Source organism: Agelaius tricolor, unplaced genomic scaffold (genome assembly GCF_023055355.1).
Source record: "Agelaius tricolor isolate 1412-34295 unplaced genomic scaffold, bAgeTri1.0.p SCAF_5, whole genome shotgun sequence".
NCBI classification, from domain to species: domain Eukaryota; kingdom Metazoa; phylum Chordata; class Aves; order Passeriformes; family Icteridae; genus Agelaius; species Agelaius tricolor.
The window spans coordinates 49,467,910-49,480,936 of NW_027269265.1; the positions used below are offsets into that span (position 1 = coordinate 49,467,910).

At 37.4% G+C, this 13,027-nt stretch overlaps 1 protein-coding gene across 2 annotated transcripts in view; it reads left to right on the plus strand.

The window, feature by feature from the left end:
* Window positions 1–13,027, plus strand: part of PIK3C2A (phosphatidylinositol-4-phosphate 3-kinase catalytic subunit type 2 alpha) — a 50,743-nt gene that overhangs the window by 22,694 nt on the left and 15,022 nt on the right. For both annotated transcript variants that reach the window (XM_071427862.1, XM_071427864.1), the window contains exons 5-16: window positions 282–402; window positions 1,048–1,159; window positions 1,706–1,785; window positions 1,890–1,953; window positions 4,276–4,419; window positions 6,437–6,479; window positions 6,568–6,781; window positions 6,916–7,038; window positions 8,482–8,649; window positions 10,844–10,952; window positions 11,710–11,852; window positions 12,477–12,665. In XM_071427862.1, the coding sequence (XP_071283963.1) occupies window positions 282–402; window positions 1,048–1,159; window positions 1,706–1,785; window positions 1,890–1,953; window positions 4,276–4,419; window positions 6,437–6,479; window positions 6,568–6,781; window positions 6,916–7,038; window positions 8,482–8,649; window positions 10,844–10,952; window positions 11,710–11,852; window positions 12,477–12,665 (1,510 nt within the window). The remainder of the gene's footprint in view (window positions 1–281; window positions 403–1,047; window positions 1,160–1,705; window positions 1,786–1,889; window positions 1,954–4,275; window positions 4,420–6,436; window positions 6,480–6,567; window positions 6,782–6,915; window positions 7,039–8,481; window positions 8,650–10,843; window positions 10,953–11,709; window positions 11,853–12,476; window positions 12,666–13,027) is intronic.

The window sequence follows — 13,027 nt, forward strand, 5'->3', positions numbered from 1 at the left end:
CTGTGTTTGTACTTCTGGTTAAGTGACTACACTGTATCCTAATTTTTAAAGATTTTTTGGGCTTTTTATAATGGCAGTCAAGTTTCATGAGATACCTTTCTTTGTGAGAGAAAAGTGAAGATCTCAAACAATGAAATTTAGGTGATAATAGAAATGTAAAAGTCTTTTCTACAAGTATAAAAATCAATTTCATTAAATAGTTAGAATTTGTGAGTGAACAGTAGTTAATATCACTCGCTATAGATTTGTATTTAACTTTTAGATATAATTTCTTTAAACAGTGAGTTCCCCTGTTGAGCTTATAATAATGCAGGCACTTTGCTGGGTGCATGATGACTTGAATGAAGTGGACATTGGCAGCTATATCCTGAAAGTCTGTGGCCAAGAAGAAGTTTTACAGAAGTAAGCAAACTCTTTTTCATTAATACTTAATTTCATGCTTTTTTGTGATACAGTTACTGGAAAGTGTATCTCTAGTGATTAAATGTGTGAAAGAAACCTTAAAAATGTAAGGGAGTCACTCTTTGCACAAAGATCAGAAGTTTTTGGAGTTGCTCTGGGATACAGCAAAGTAGGTTGTCATCAACTCTGTTCTAATGCAGATGCATGTTTCTAGAGCATTTCTGTATTGTAGCTTTTTGACCACTCTTCAAATCTCAGAAACTGAAAAAAAAAAAAAAAAAGATAAACTGTTTTCTAATAAACTGGAGGAGTTGTGGTTTGCAAGGTTTTGTTTGTTTCTTGGTTTGATTTTTGGTTTGGTTTTTTTGTTGTATTTTTTCTCCAAAACCAATGGTTTAAAAAGCCCCATTCTGGGTTAGAATATTTGGTTTCAGTGTTAACCTCTGTGGTTAAGAGCTTTAGCACAAGTACAGGTATCTGCAATAGCGTATAAAAACTTGTGCAGAAGTAAAAATCAGACCAAGGATGGCATGGAGGTTGACTCACCATCTCCTTACTTCATGGCAGCAGGTTGCCTGGAATATTTGGTGTGATTTTTGGGCAAGCACTGCTTTGGTTGTGACTGTGGCTGCTTTTGTTTCTCAGCAAGCACTGCATAGGAAGTCACGAGTACATCCAGAGCTGCCGCAAGTGGGACGCGGACATCAGCCTGCAGCTGCTGACCCACAGCGCCATGTGCAGCGACCTGGCACGGACTGTGAGTGCTCCTGCTCTGCAGGCTGCCACCTCTGGTGGCTTTGGCAGATCAGCATGCCTGCCTGCCTGCCCTGGGAAATGCTGTCCTCTTATCCTGCCAGGATGTGAAATACGTTACTGAATTTTCACATTACACTGAACGGCAAGTTACAGAAATGTGGGTAATGCCTCTTACTAGAACCAAGTATTTTATACCTGGAAAAGGTATGCTAGCAGTGGGACTAAACTTGAGGCTTGGAAAAGAAGGAACAAATTTAGAGTGAAATAAAAGCTGGGAACAGTTTTTGAGTTTAATTAAATATGTATCAGACCATCAAAGAGGAAGGAAGGAGTATCTGGTATCTGCATAGTTGGGCACTTCATGGCTGTTTCTTCCCTCTGTCCCCATGTGTACACATTTCACAGGCTATAAGGTAGTTATTTGTTTTCCCTTTTGAAGAGATCACTTTACATGTTTCCCCTTCAAAACCCCAGCTATTAGTAATTAATTCTCTAAAAAGTTATAGAAAGGTGAGAACTGGACTTAGTACCTCATCTTTTATTGCAGGAAGATGATGACAGGACACCTGTACATCTAACCAAACACCTCCACAAAGTAGAAAAGCCTTTCAGAGAACCTATCATAAGGTAATGTTTTGTGGTTATTTTAATAATCAAGTGCTGATCACTGCTGAATTCCTGACCAAGGTTGTGTTCTTGTACTTGTGTTCAAGAGCTTTTATTTCTTGCAGGTCTTCCATTGAAGAGCTTCTTGAGGTGTATCACAAGCAAGTGAACATAGCCCTTAAGAATGAGGTAAGGTTTATTGCTGAACCCAAAGTAGAATGACCAAAGCCACTGGTGAGGTAGCTGGCAAAAAGACTTGCAGGTTTTCTTGGGGAAACTTGAGAATCTGAGCAAGCCTGTCAAATGTGAAATTATAATCATGATTATAATCATGGGTATTTAGATTTCTGTTCTACTTTTCTTCCTGGCTTTTCTTGCAAACCATTTATTACGGGATAATCACAACTAGAAATGTAACTTCCAAGTCCTGGGGTGCAAAATAACCTCTGCCCCAAACATGCTGGAAGAGGTTAATTCAGGAGAATAGGGAAGAGGTCTGAATTCTGACTATGGCTGTTGTTGACAGCCATGAAGAATGTGTTTACTAACAGATAAAAATCTGCATAATAGAGAGCAGGAACAGTTGTGTACAATGGGAGTTAGAACTGAAGCATGTTTGGAACATACAAGGAAGTTCTACACAAAGCATAATAATGGTTTTTTCTGTGTTATTCAGTGATCCAAAAAATTGTCTGTTTCTGTGTATGACTGGTAGCTTAAAGCAGCTTGGATGCTGAATTGTTTAGAGTAATATCCCATCTGCAAAAGCTTATGGATATAACCTGCTCATTTCTCAAAGGAGAAGCTGCTTTTAACTGCTGATAATAATGTAACTTGGAGTCTTAAATGCTTAAACATCAGATAACTGTGTTTCTGAACCAGTCTTGAAATGAATTACTTAATTGCAATACTTTTCATTTCCACTCTGTTTGTTTGCCTCTCCAGGAATGCAGGCCTGAACAAGCTGCTGTCTGCTATTTCCATACTCCCTTAATATTATTTAATTCCCTTGCTGGTGATTCACCACACTCTCAAGGGTAGTTTTGAACACAACCTTTTTGTAGAGGAGTGAGCTGTTACTGCTCCCTGCCATGGTGGTGCTTTTGTTGCTTTGCTCTTGCAGCTGCTTCAGCTTCTTTGTTTAGCTGTGATTTCACAGGCTGAGATGAGGAATGCAAAACATCTCAATTCAGATTTGTGTTCTACCCTTTGTTGAGCTTGTAGGAAATTGAGCTTTCTGAGGTTGGGAGATGTAGTTTGGAGGTGGTGATGATTAGTTCCAAATAGCAGCAGTTCTGCATTTGAATTTTTTACTTCATGAAGTGAATTCCTTTACATATTCAGTAGCTGAAGATTGCTAATCCAGGTGAAGAAGGGTAATCCATAAATACTTTGCACGTGAGCTTTGATTTCACATTGTTGAACATTCTGAAAATTATCAATTGTCTTTTTATTGAGATTTGAGAGCCTGTGAGGAAGAAAGCAGTAGAAATTTCTCTTTCCATGTCACAAAGAAGCTGTTACCTTCAATATGTTAGCTTTGGAAGAATGGCTTAAATATTTACAGTGTCTTCTGACTTCTGTGGTTATTTTCTTACCAGAACAGTTAATTGCTGCCAGGTAGCTCTCAATTTAAAAATTCCTGATTCAAATGGTTTCTTTGCTATCCATTTGTAGGAAGGCCACGAGTATATGTCTGGGAGAGTGGTGGTTGGGAATCCATTTACATCTTAGTGAGAGAATATTGCAATAGTTATTCCTCTTATTTAGTTGTAAGTGCTCAGAAGTTATTGTGAATGAAACCTACTTTAAAAAGTAAACTATTATTTTGAAGCAAATATTTTAATTTTCTGCATGTGTTCTTTAAAATTGGGTGAAGACTTTCCTTACATTAAAAAACATACCCCAGGAAACCTAGGATAATTCAGATTTCACTCAAATGGCTTTTCTTCTGTTGGAAGAGTAGAAGGAAGAGAGTATTAGGAGCAGCTCAATTTTGTCTTAAGTAGCCTACAAAAGTAAATTAAAATGAAGTAAAAAAGATCAGTTCCATCATGGAAGCAGTACTGTAGTGAAAGTAGTAGAAGTGTCAGTGTAATTTAAACCTGTGGACTGAAATTGAAACTCTGCTTCTTTAGCATTGTTTCTTTACACTAATTGAATATTCTTTTTTGAACTGCACTTTCTTTTTAGTCCTTGAGGGAAATTGAGCTTAGTATCTCATTAGAAAATAATTGTTTCTCAACATTTTCATAGAAAAGTGGTTGGGAACCTCCTAATGTTTCCTGGCACCCCATTCTAGGATCTGTACTACTGTGTTTTTGGCATTCCTAAGGAAGTTCTCAATATTGAGTTTTTTCTTCATTCCAGTCATTATATCACAGTTTAGTGTAACGGAGATGTGCATCTCATAGTGATGTTTTCTTGGCAATTCATTAAAAAGCATTAAAGCAATACTGGGTTTCACAATTGTGATCAGACCAATCTGTTCTCTCATACATTCCTTATTAGAACCAGCATAAAGCAGTAGATCATGTAATTAAGACTGTCAGAAAAATCTGTTCTACATTGGATTGTGTAGAGACTCCTGCAATAACGGAATCAGTCAAGAAGCTCAGGAGGGCTGTTAATCTCCCAAGGATTAAAAATGCTGAGGTAAACTTTCACTCTATAAATTGCATGTTTTAACTGATACATTTTATTTTGCAGTCTTTAGTAGCTGGAAATACCAGCAACAGTTCTGTCAGGGTTCTGTTGGGATTTTTTGTTGGGTTCTATTTATTTATTTATTTATTTATTTTACTTGACATCTTCCATTTATTTTGACATCTCTCTGCTGTTAATGCATTAATCACTTGCTTTGGGAATATTTTCCTTTTCTAAATAGTGACTATTTAAAAACTGGTTTTAAAGGACTGTTTTCTGGTTCTGTAACTAGAAACTTGTGTCACAGCAGATGCCACTAAATCTGACTGAGGGGAACTGACAGGAGCTCATGCTGCCTAAAATTAATGCAGTTGTGCTTTAAAGGAGGAATTGACATCATGTATTTGCCCAGCAGTGTTTGTGACTAGCAATAGCATCTTAAAACTCTTAACTGTTCATGTTCCTGCATTCCTGAGCATAAGGACAAACCCCAAATCTCTCAAACAGCCCAGAATTTCATGGTGCAGCTGCCTTATAATGAATGGTTCAGTTGAGCAGGACAGTCTCAAGTCATGTTGTCAAAAACAGTCATTAAGTGGAGAAGTGTGCAAATAAAAAAGCTAAATAATCTTACAATGCTATTTCTGTTGTCCTGCTGCCTTACCAGAGTGGCAGCTCACATGATGCTCTATTTGCTTTTGGCTTCATCAGTTCAGTGATGTGTTTCTAATACTGAGCAGAAGACAGATAAATATAGTTGTCACAAGAGCTAAAATTCTTACAGGGAAGTGCAGAAGACATTAAGACAACATAGTGAAATACAGCATATAAATATTTTTTCAATGTCTGCTTTTTGGTAGGAGAAAGCTCTAGAAATAATTAGATCACAGTGTACAAATAGTTCCCAAAAATAACATTGCTCCAGTAGAATTTGAAAAAGATGGGATTTTATGAATAAAACCCTGTGATTATTCTATGGTGGACATTGGCTTACACAGTATGCAGGCATGTAGGCTGCTTTCAGAAACAAAAGTGCTATAATTATTGGAGACTGTTGCATTGCAATCTTTTGTAAGATATTGTTTGATTTTATTTTTTTTCAAAGTAATTCTTTGTGGTTGGACAAAGTGACTGCATTTTTGTAAGAATGTGAAATTTTTTGATATTCAAACTTTAGGTTGAAGATGCTCAATTAGTACACTAGAAGTGTAAAGAGAGCTTTCATCTTCTGCAGCACTTGTGGCAGACTTTGTAGGAAGTTGGGAATTCACTGGAGTTTGATTTTAAACCACAGGCTTAGTTTTCATTAAAAATTTTAGTTTTATCAGGACTTGAATTGGGCATGAAACCTTTCCTGATTAGAAGGGAGTGAATTCCCGTGATTTGTTTGTCACCTCTTGGTTTCAACATTCTTTGTTGAGACTGGACATTGCTGTGATGTTGCATCATGTTGAGACTTCCATTTTAGCAGACCAAGAGGCAAACAGCTAGTACAAAGTAATAGTCCTTACTGTTCATTTTCTCAGTTAATATTTTTTTTATTCAGTAAATTTATATTTATAAATTTACCGAATAAAATGCCACAAACAAAACAAAAATAAAGAGCTGTTTAAAGCTGTTTGGATTTAAATTACTGGTAAATAAGCTAATGACTTCTGCTTTCATCCATAACAGCCCTGAGCAAGTTTTATGTCTACTTAGAGAAGTTAGATTATCCTGGGCAGTATTCCAATGTACTCTGTCTTTCTGGACTTCATATAAAAAATGTCAAAGCAGTTGACTTGACAAAAAATGGTGAATAGTTGGACTTTTGGACTTTTGGACTTGGTGAATAGTCGCTGCATCATATGGAAATTGTGATGCTGTTAGTTAACTCTTGAGGAACTTTGAGTGAGAAGATGTGTTACATAAACTTAAATATGAGCCTAATTCAGATAGTTCATAATTTCTGTATAAGGTACTTAATAGCCATGGAAAACTAATATGGATTTTCAGTATTGAAATTTCCTCTGATTTTATTGTGTAGGTATCCTTAAAATGTGGTGATGACAATAGCAAGAGTCCCTCTGGTGAGTAAAGTTCTTCAATTTTTATTTAAAAACTGTTTTGAGGTAGCTAATTTAGGAAGAAATGCATTCAAAATAAACTATCATTTAGGTTCACTGCGGCCTGAGCACCCTCTGAAAGTGAGTCTAGACCAGTTGACAAGAGCAGTTGAGGCCCTTCTGCAGCTCCACACAAATTCCTGTAGCAGTTCAGCAGCAATTTCTCCAGAAGAGAGTAAGAGTACCAAGGAAGCTTGGACTGCCACAGAACATCTCCAGTTCACAATATTTGCTGCTCATGGAATTTCTTCTGGTTGGGTGTCAAAGTAAGTGACTTACCTATTGTAAAATTCCTCCATATATATATATATATATATATATATATATATATATATATATATTATATATATTTTAATACTTTTATGGGTTTTTTATGTTTAAATTTTTTTTCCTTACCCAGTTATGAAAAATACTACTTGATTTGTTCTCTGACTCATAATGGGAAAGATCTCTTCAAACCTGTTCAGTCCAAGAAGGTTGGCACATACAAGAACTTCTTCTACTTGATTAAATGGGATGAACTGTAAGTGAATTCAGTCTGATGAACTCAGTAACATGTTTTGGTTTTGCTAGCTGCTGAATGCTGTCATTCAAGCAACTCTTGGTTCTAATTCCATTTCAAGCATCCAAAGAACAATTTACTGATCAAAATCAGAAATATTTTTCCAAATGGTATTTCAGTACTCATTGTAAAAGGGGGAATGGAAATGCTGGACAAGTGCCCTGTGCTAATGTGTTTGTAGCATAAAATTACAGGGAGTTGGGAAGGTCATAACATTCCTTGCAGTGGGAATGGTTTGTGCTGCTGTAAGAGGGATTAAAGAATGAAGCTTGCTTGTATGTACTGCTCAATTTGTGTAAATGGAGAGGAAAAGCAATGTCTCACTTTTACTAACATGAATGCTGAATGAGGTTTTATTCCAAATACAGAGGGTAGAAAGGAAGAAAGAAGGGCATGCAGAGAAAAGATAGGGAGATCATGGCAGGTGGTATCTGCTAACTGAAAGAGGAATATTTTTCATTATCTGTGCACAGCTTAATCTCTGCCACTTGAGTTATCAGGCAGCCTGTCATAGCTGAGGCATCATGTGAGCTCATGGTGCCCCATACCTACTCTCCTGACTGTCTTTAAAGGTCAGAGATAGACCCTAAGGAATACCCTGAAAGTTGGTGGTGAACAAATTATTTCAGAGAGTTATTATTAATTATAGTAATTATTATGAGAGTTTCTAGAACACCTGCCTTCAGAGAGTACTCCTGTTACCTTTTTTTTTTTCTGGTGATGCATGGGATTAATTGTCAGATCTTTTGCTGGCAAGTACTGGTGTATTACAGTGAAAGGTCTGCTAGATTGCTCAAAAGCTGCTGACAGTAGTGTAGTGCTTTATAGTGCAATTGTCATGTTTTACAGAGAAATCAAACTAAAAGAACATTTTTAGGCAGTAAAAACAGTGTAAACAAAAGTGGAAGCTTGAACAGCTCAGTGAAGTGTATACTCCTCAGCTGCTTGTTTTATGGGTTTTGTACTATTTAGAATTAGACTTTCAGTAGTTCTTGGTTCTTTCATTTGGATGGGAAACTATTGGCAGCTGACCCTTTCAGTCTGAAAAATTAGGAGTTGGCTAACATGGAATTCTGTGTGCCCTTCCTAGTGAGTGGAGTGGGAAAACTGGTTATGCTGGACAGTCAATTGTGTGCAAGGAATGTGATTTAATAGACAGAGATTAAAAGGGTTGTTCCAAATCTGACTGTAGTGCAGGAGTGTAATTTAGCAGGTTTTACAAACCATTGGTGTGGGAGATGAAGTAGAGTGAAATATGATTGCATGGATATTTAACACTTGTTCTTCAGTGTTAATTGACTTCTTGAAAGCAAGAGGCATAAATGGATTATATGGATAAGCCTGTAACTTACTAACTGCTGCCTTTTTTCTAATTGACTTATTTTTAATACTTTTATTTTATAGAATAATTTTCCCCATCCAGATTTCACAGTTGCCTTTGGAATCAGTCTTACGTCTGACTTTGTTTGGAATCCTAAATCAAAGTAGTGGGAGTTCCCCTGACTCAAATAAGCAGAGAAAGGGCCCAGAGAATTTGGGTCAGGTTTCCCTACCTCTGTTTGATTTTAGGCGGTGAGTATCCAAAATATGGGTAAGAGTGTCAATATGATTTGCTCTGTGTAGAGCTTCCTCCACACCCATAACTACAGAAATTGACTCTCTGATATTGAATATAGTAGGCTATGATAAAGGTAGGAATTGTAAACTATACTGATACAGAAAAAGTACATTTCATTAAGTAGAGGACAAAACGTGGTCTTGTGTTGTAGAATTTCCATCTCACTGGCTGAAAAAAACTTCACTGCTGGAGGAAGTTGAATATTGTTTGGATGATTATACCCCAGAATATTCTAAAATTATTCCTTTTGATTCAGAGCTGGATTTATTTTAAACAATTAAAATAAAAGGATAATTAGCCAGTGTGTTAAACTTGTGGCATGTTTCTGGTTTGGACTGGCTTTCCTTCAAATACAGCTGCTGGATGCTGTTACATGCTTTTCACTAAGAATGAAAAGCCTGCTGTAACTTCCCTAAGCTGAGTGTTTCTGGATTGGTTCAAGTTGCTTTGTTCTTCCAGCTTTGATTACAAAGCTCATTCCAAAACACTTATCACTGGGGCAGCTACTCAGTGAGACATTAGCCAGAAGTCTGGAACCACAGTGCCCAAATTAGACATCATGGTGCAGAAGTGATCACACCACTGTGAAACTGCTTCTGCATTCATGCTTAAGGTTTCCTATTTATGTGTGCTGCTGACTTCTAGGTCCTGCTGGGAGTTTAAATGGTCAAGCAAGGCTGCAGAAAGGCAGCCAGATCTTTCCTGGACAGTTACTGCTGTGTGTTGCTTGTGGCTGTTCCGTGTGCTTTGCATCCTCTGGTTCTGGGTTTGACTTGACTTGCTCTGCTTTCTCTTTTGTCTGGTGATGATTCCAGCAGCTTGAGGGTGTCACAAAGTTTAGGATTTCCTGCATTGCAGAGATGGCCTGCAGCTGCTTTCAGTCTCCACTAAAGCTTGGATTTCTGTTTACAAACTATGCTTGTTTCAACCTTCTGTTTAAATGCTGCATTTCAGTCTTCTATCTAAATACCACATTTCACAGTATTTGAAAGCACAGCTTTTTATTTGAATTGCAAATTTATCTTGTCTTCATGGTGTTCTCATAGGAGTTAGTCTGAGGAGAAAACTGTATTTTCTGTTTATGCAGAGCACTACAATGGTGTGTGTTGTGCCAGAGCTTGCTGAGTGGCCTGTATGTAGGAGCTGTAGAGATGCTTAGTGATCTAATCCACTTGCAGTCCACATCAATTAAATCCAGACCAAAGTAATTAAAACTGGTAGCCAGATATTCCAGTTACAGTTGAAAATAGCATCAATGGCAGGCAGGAGCTACAACTTGAAACTAACTGAAATAAGGGCAGAACAAAACTGGTCATTTATGGGTTTTGGAAGAATCCATGGCCAAGTTAAAATTCCTTCTGCTGAAGTGCATGTGGAGTGGCTGAAGTCATCATTGCTTGTGGATGAGACAGAAGGCTGTGGCAACTGCATTAAATTGGAGAATTATGAAAAAGAATAAGCTGTTCAGTTGTGCTTTAGTGGCACAATTTGGTAATCTTTATTGGCATGACAAGCTCCTAATTAATCAATATTTACACATAAAAACCTGTTCTTTATTTGAAATACATATAAACCCTAAAACATCTTTGAAAATATCCTTAAGGCTTGGCCTTCAAGCAGTCTTTTGAGCAATATTTTGGTTTTAAAAGACTGATGGAAGTTTTCTGTACCTAACATTCAACACTTAATTGATTTATGAAGTGTCTTCAGTTGTGCCCTACTACAGCTGGAAATGGTATTAATGTTGGGAATACACTGGCAATTGCAAATGTCATTTGATATGCCCTTACAGAATCTGGTAATGTGAGAAGTCCAGCAAATGGTGATGCCTGTAAGATTCATATGCCTGGGCCTTTTTTCTAGAAGTTAAGAAGAGTGTGTGCGTGTGTGTGCATTCAGTTTTTTTCTCAGAAGCAAAAGTATTCCTTTTCTGAATTAAAGAACAGGGAGCACCTAATTTATCTGTGTCAACTAAATCAACACTCAACTTTTTCCTTTGCCTTTTCCACCTAAAAGTTGTGGACATCTCTTTAAAGCACTTAAAGTACAGATGGCAGCCAGTGAAAATCAGTAAATTAATTTGACAATAATATTTTGGTGAAGTAAACAGACTGTGATGCTAATAACCTGTACATGTTCTTTTCTCAGGTTGTTAACAAGTGGGACAAAGCTGTTGCAACTGTGGACCACATCACATCCACATCATGTGTCAGGGATGACCAGTAAGAAAGGAAATATGGAAAGAGTAGTATTGCAGGTTATACATAATTCTGATTTACTCTGTGCTTTGTTTGAATGTTGTGATTTGTTGTAAGTCATATTAGGTGAATGTTTTGGGGAGAGGGAAAGTACTGCTAAGTAATATTTGAAAGTCAGTATAGAATAGTGATTACTAAACTGTAAGGGCAAAGAATGGGAAGCTCTGGAAGTCTCTGCAAATCTGTTATTGAATAACTGTCTGGAAGTAAGAGAATTCAGAAGTGCTTTGGTATGACATGCTGCCAGTACTGGGAGAGAATGTTTTTGAAAGCAGTTCATAGAAATGGGTGCTGAGATGGGAGTGGTCTGGACACCAGCAGTAGCAATTCCAGCTCCTTTACAGAAAATAAGCACCTCTCTTTCTCAATTCAGAGTTCAATTTTCCCTCCAAAGAGAAGATGCCTTACTAGGCATGGCTCAGCAGTCCCAAAACATGGCCTGAGTGGGTGGCTGGGTGGAAACCACTGGTGTGGGTTTGAACAGCTCTGATTATCTCTGCTCTAAGCATTCTCACTTCTCTTCTGAGGAGAGCTGTAGCCACTGCATTGTGCAATAACACAGCTGTACTTTTAGGAGCTGTAGTCATGTAGAAGAATTGAGATGGAAAAAAATATTCAGCAAACAGTATCTGGGGACTGTTGCACTTGCAGAACTAAAGAGTTCAGATACTCAACATCTGAGATTGCTGGAAGGGTGAGCTTTCTGTACTTAAGGACTTGCATCATCTTTTTTTCTTTTCCTTTTTTTTTTTTCAGATTGACTTCCCATCCCATACTTTTGATATTGAATATAAAATTCCTCAAGCTGCAAAGACTACTGTACATCATTCTGTAGAAACACTAGAAAAACCATTGAGAGAACGTCTCCTTGCCATTCTCTCCAAGGATAGCACCATTGGGTATGTCCATCTCTTCTTCAAAAAGAGCTGGGCTCTTTTTGCACATGACAATTTGTGCATGGAATGCTTATGTATTCTTGAGTTTCTGTTAATTTTTTTAATATATTTTGAAGATCTGTAGAGACTTAAACGAGAGATTGAATTAAACATGTGAAATCATGGAGTTGACTTAATGAATTTCCTTCTGTTTTCCTTGGCTGCTGCTGTTAGTTTCTTGCTACAAGACTGCTGCCCCTTTGCCTGCCTATTATAGTCACCTGTTCCTACTTGGCACTTTCTCAGTTCCAGGGAGTTCCAGCAGTGGCTGTTCATGTGCCATGGGAGCTTTTCTGGCAGCCTTTCCTCCTCATCTGCACCAAAAAAAAATTAATGCTTTTGGTTTATTTCAGATTATACTAAGACTTAACTTTGTCCTGCCCAAATTATAAATTAAACAAATGTTTTCTTAATGTTTGAGGCTTTATTTGGCTTCTTGTTTTGACTTTTGTAGAGGAAAGAGTAATTTCAATGTAATTCCATTCGGTGTGTTAAATTATCTGCCTGAATACAACAATCAGTGGCATTGGGGTTATTCAGGTGATGGTTTGTCATGTGCATTATAAACTGAAATGCTCTTGTCTGCAGGCTGTCGAAAGAAGATAGAGAATTTTTGTGGGAGAAGAGACATTATTGTCATAGCCATCCTAATAGCCTACCAAAAATACTGGTTAGTGCCCCTCACTGGGACTGGGCAAGTCTTCCAGAAATATATTCATTACTTCAGAGGTGGCCTCCTTTATCACCCTTAGCTGCACTGGAACTACTTGATTCAAAGTAAGAAAACTGTAAATAAACTCTCTTGTGTTTTGTTCAGCATTAAATGACTCTTCTTTGGTAGAAGATCCTGGAATGGTATTCTGTGGGAAAATACTGCTGAGTTTCTTGCAGAAAAAGTTAAATGATATTAAAATTTTAAAGGACCCATACTTACTTTATTGATGTAGGCTTAACCAAGTCACATAGTAAAAGCACAGCAACTGTGGTTAGGGTTCTGAAGTTTAACATGCAACAGGACAGGAGTTTATACAGCCAGAGTTTTGAGAGGTTTTGAGTGTGTTTGTCCTAAACATGCACATGCAGTTGCATCTTAGGTGATGAAAGACCTTGTAGGTCCCTTATTGAGCTTTTAAAGACTT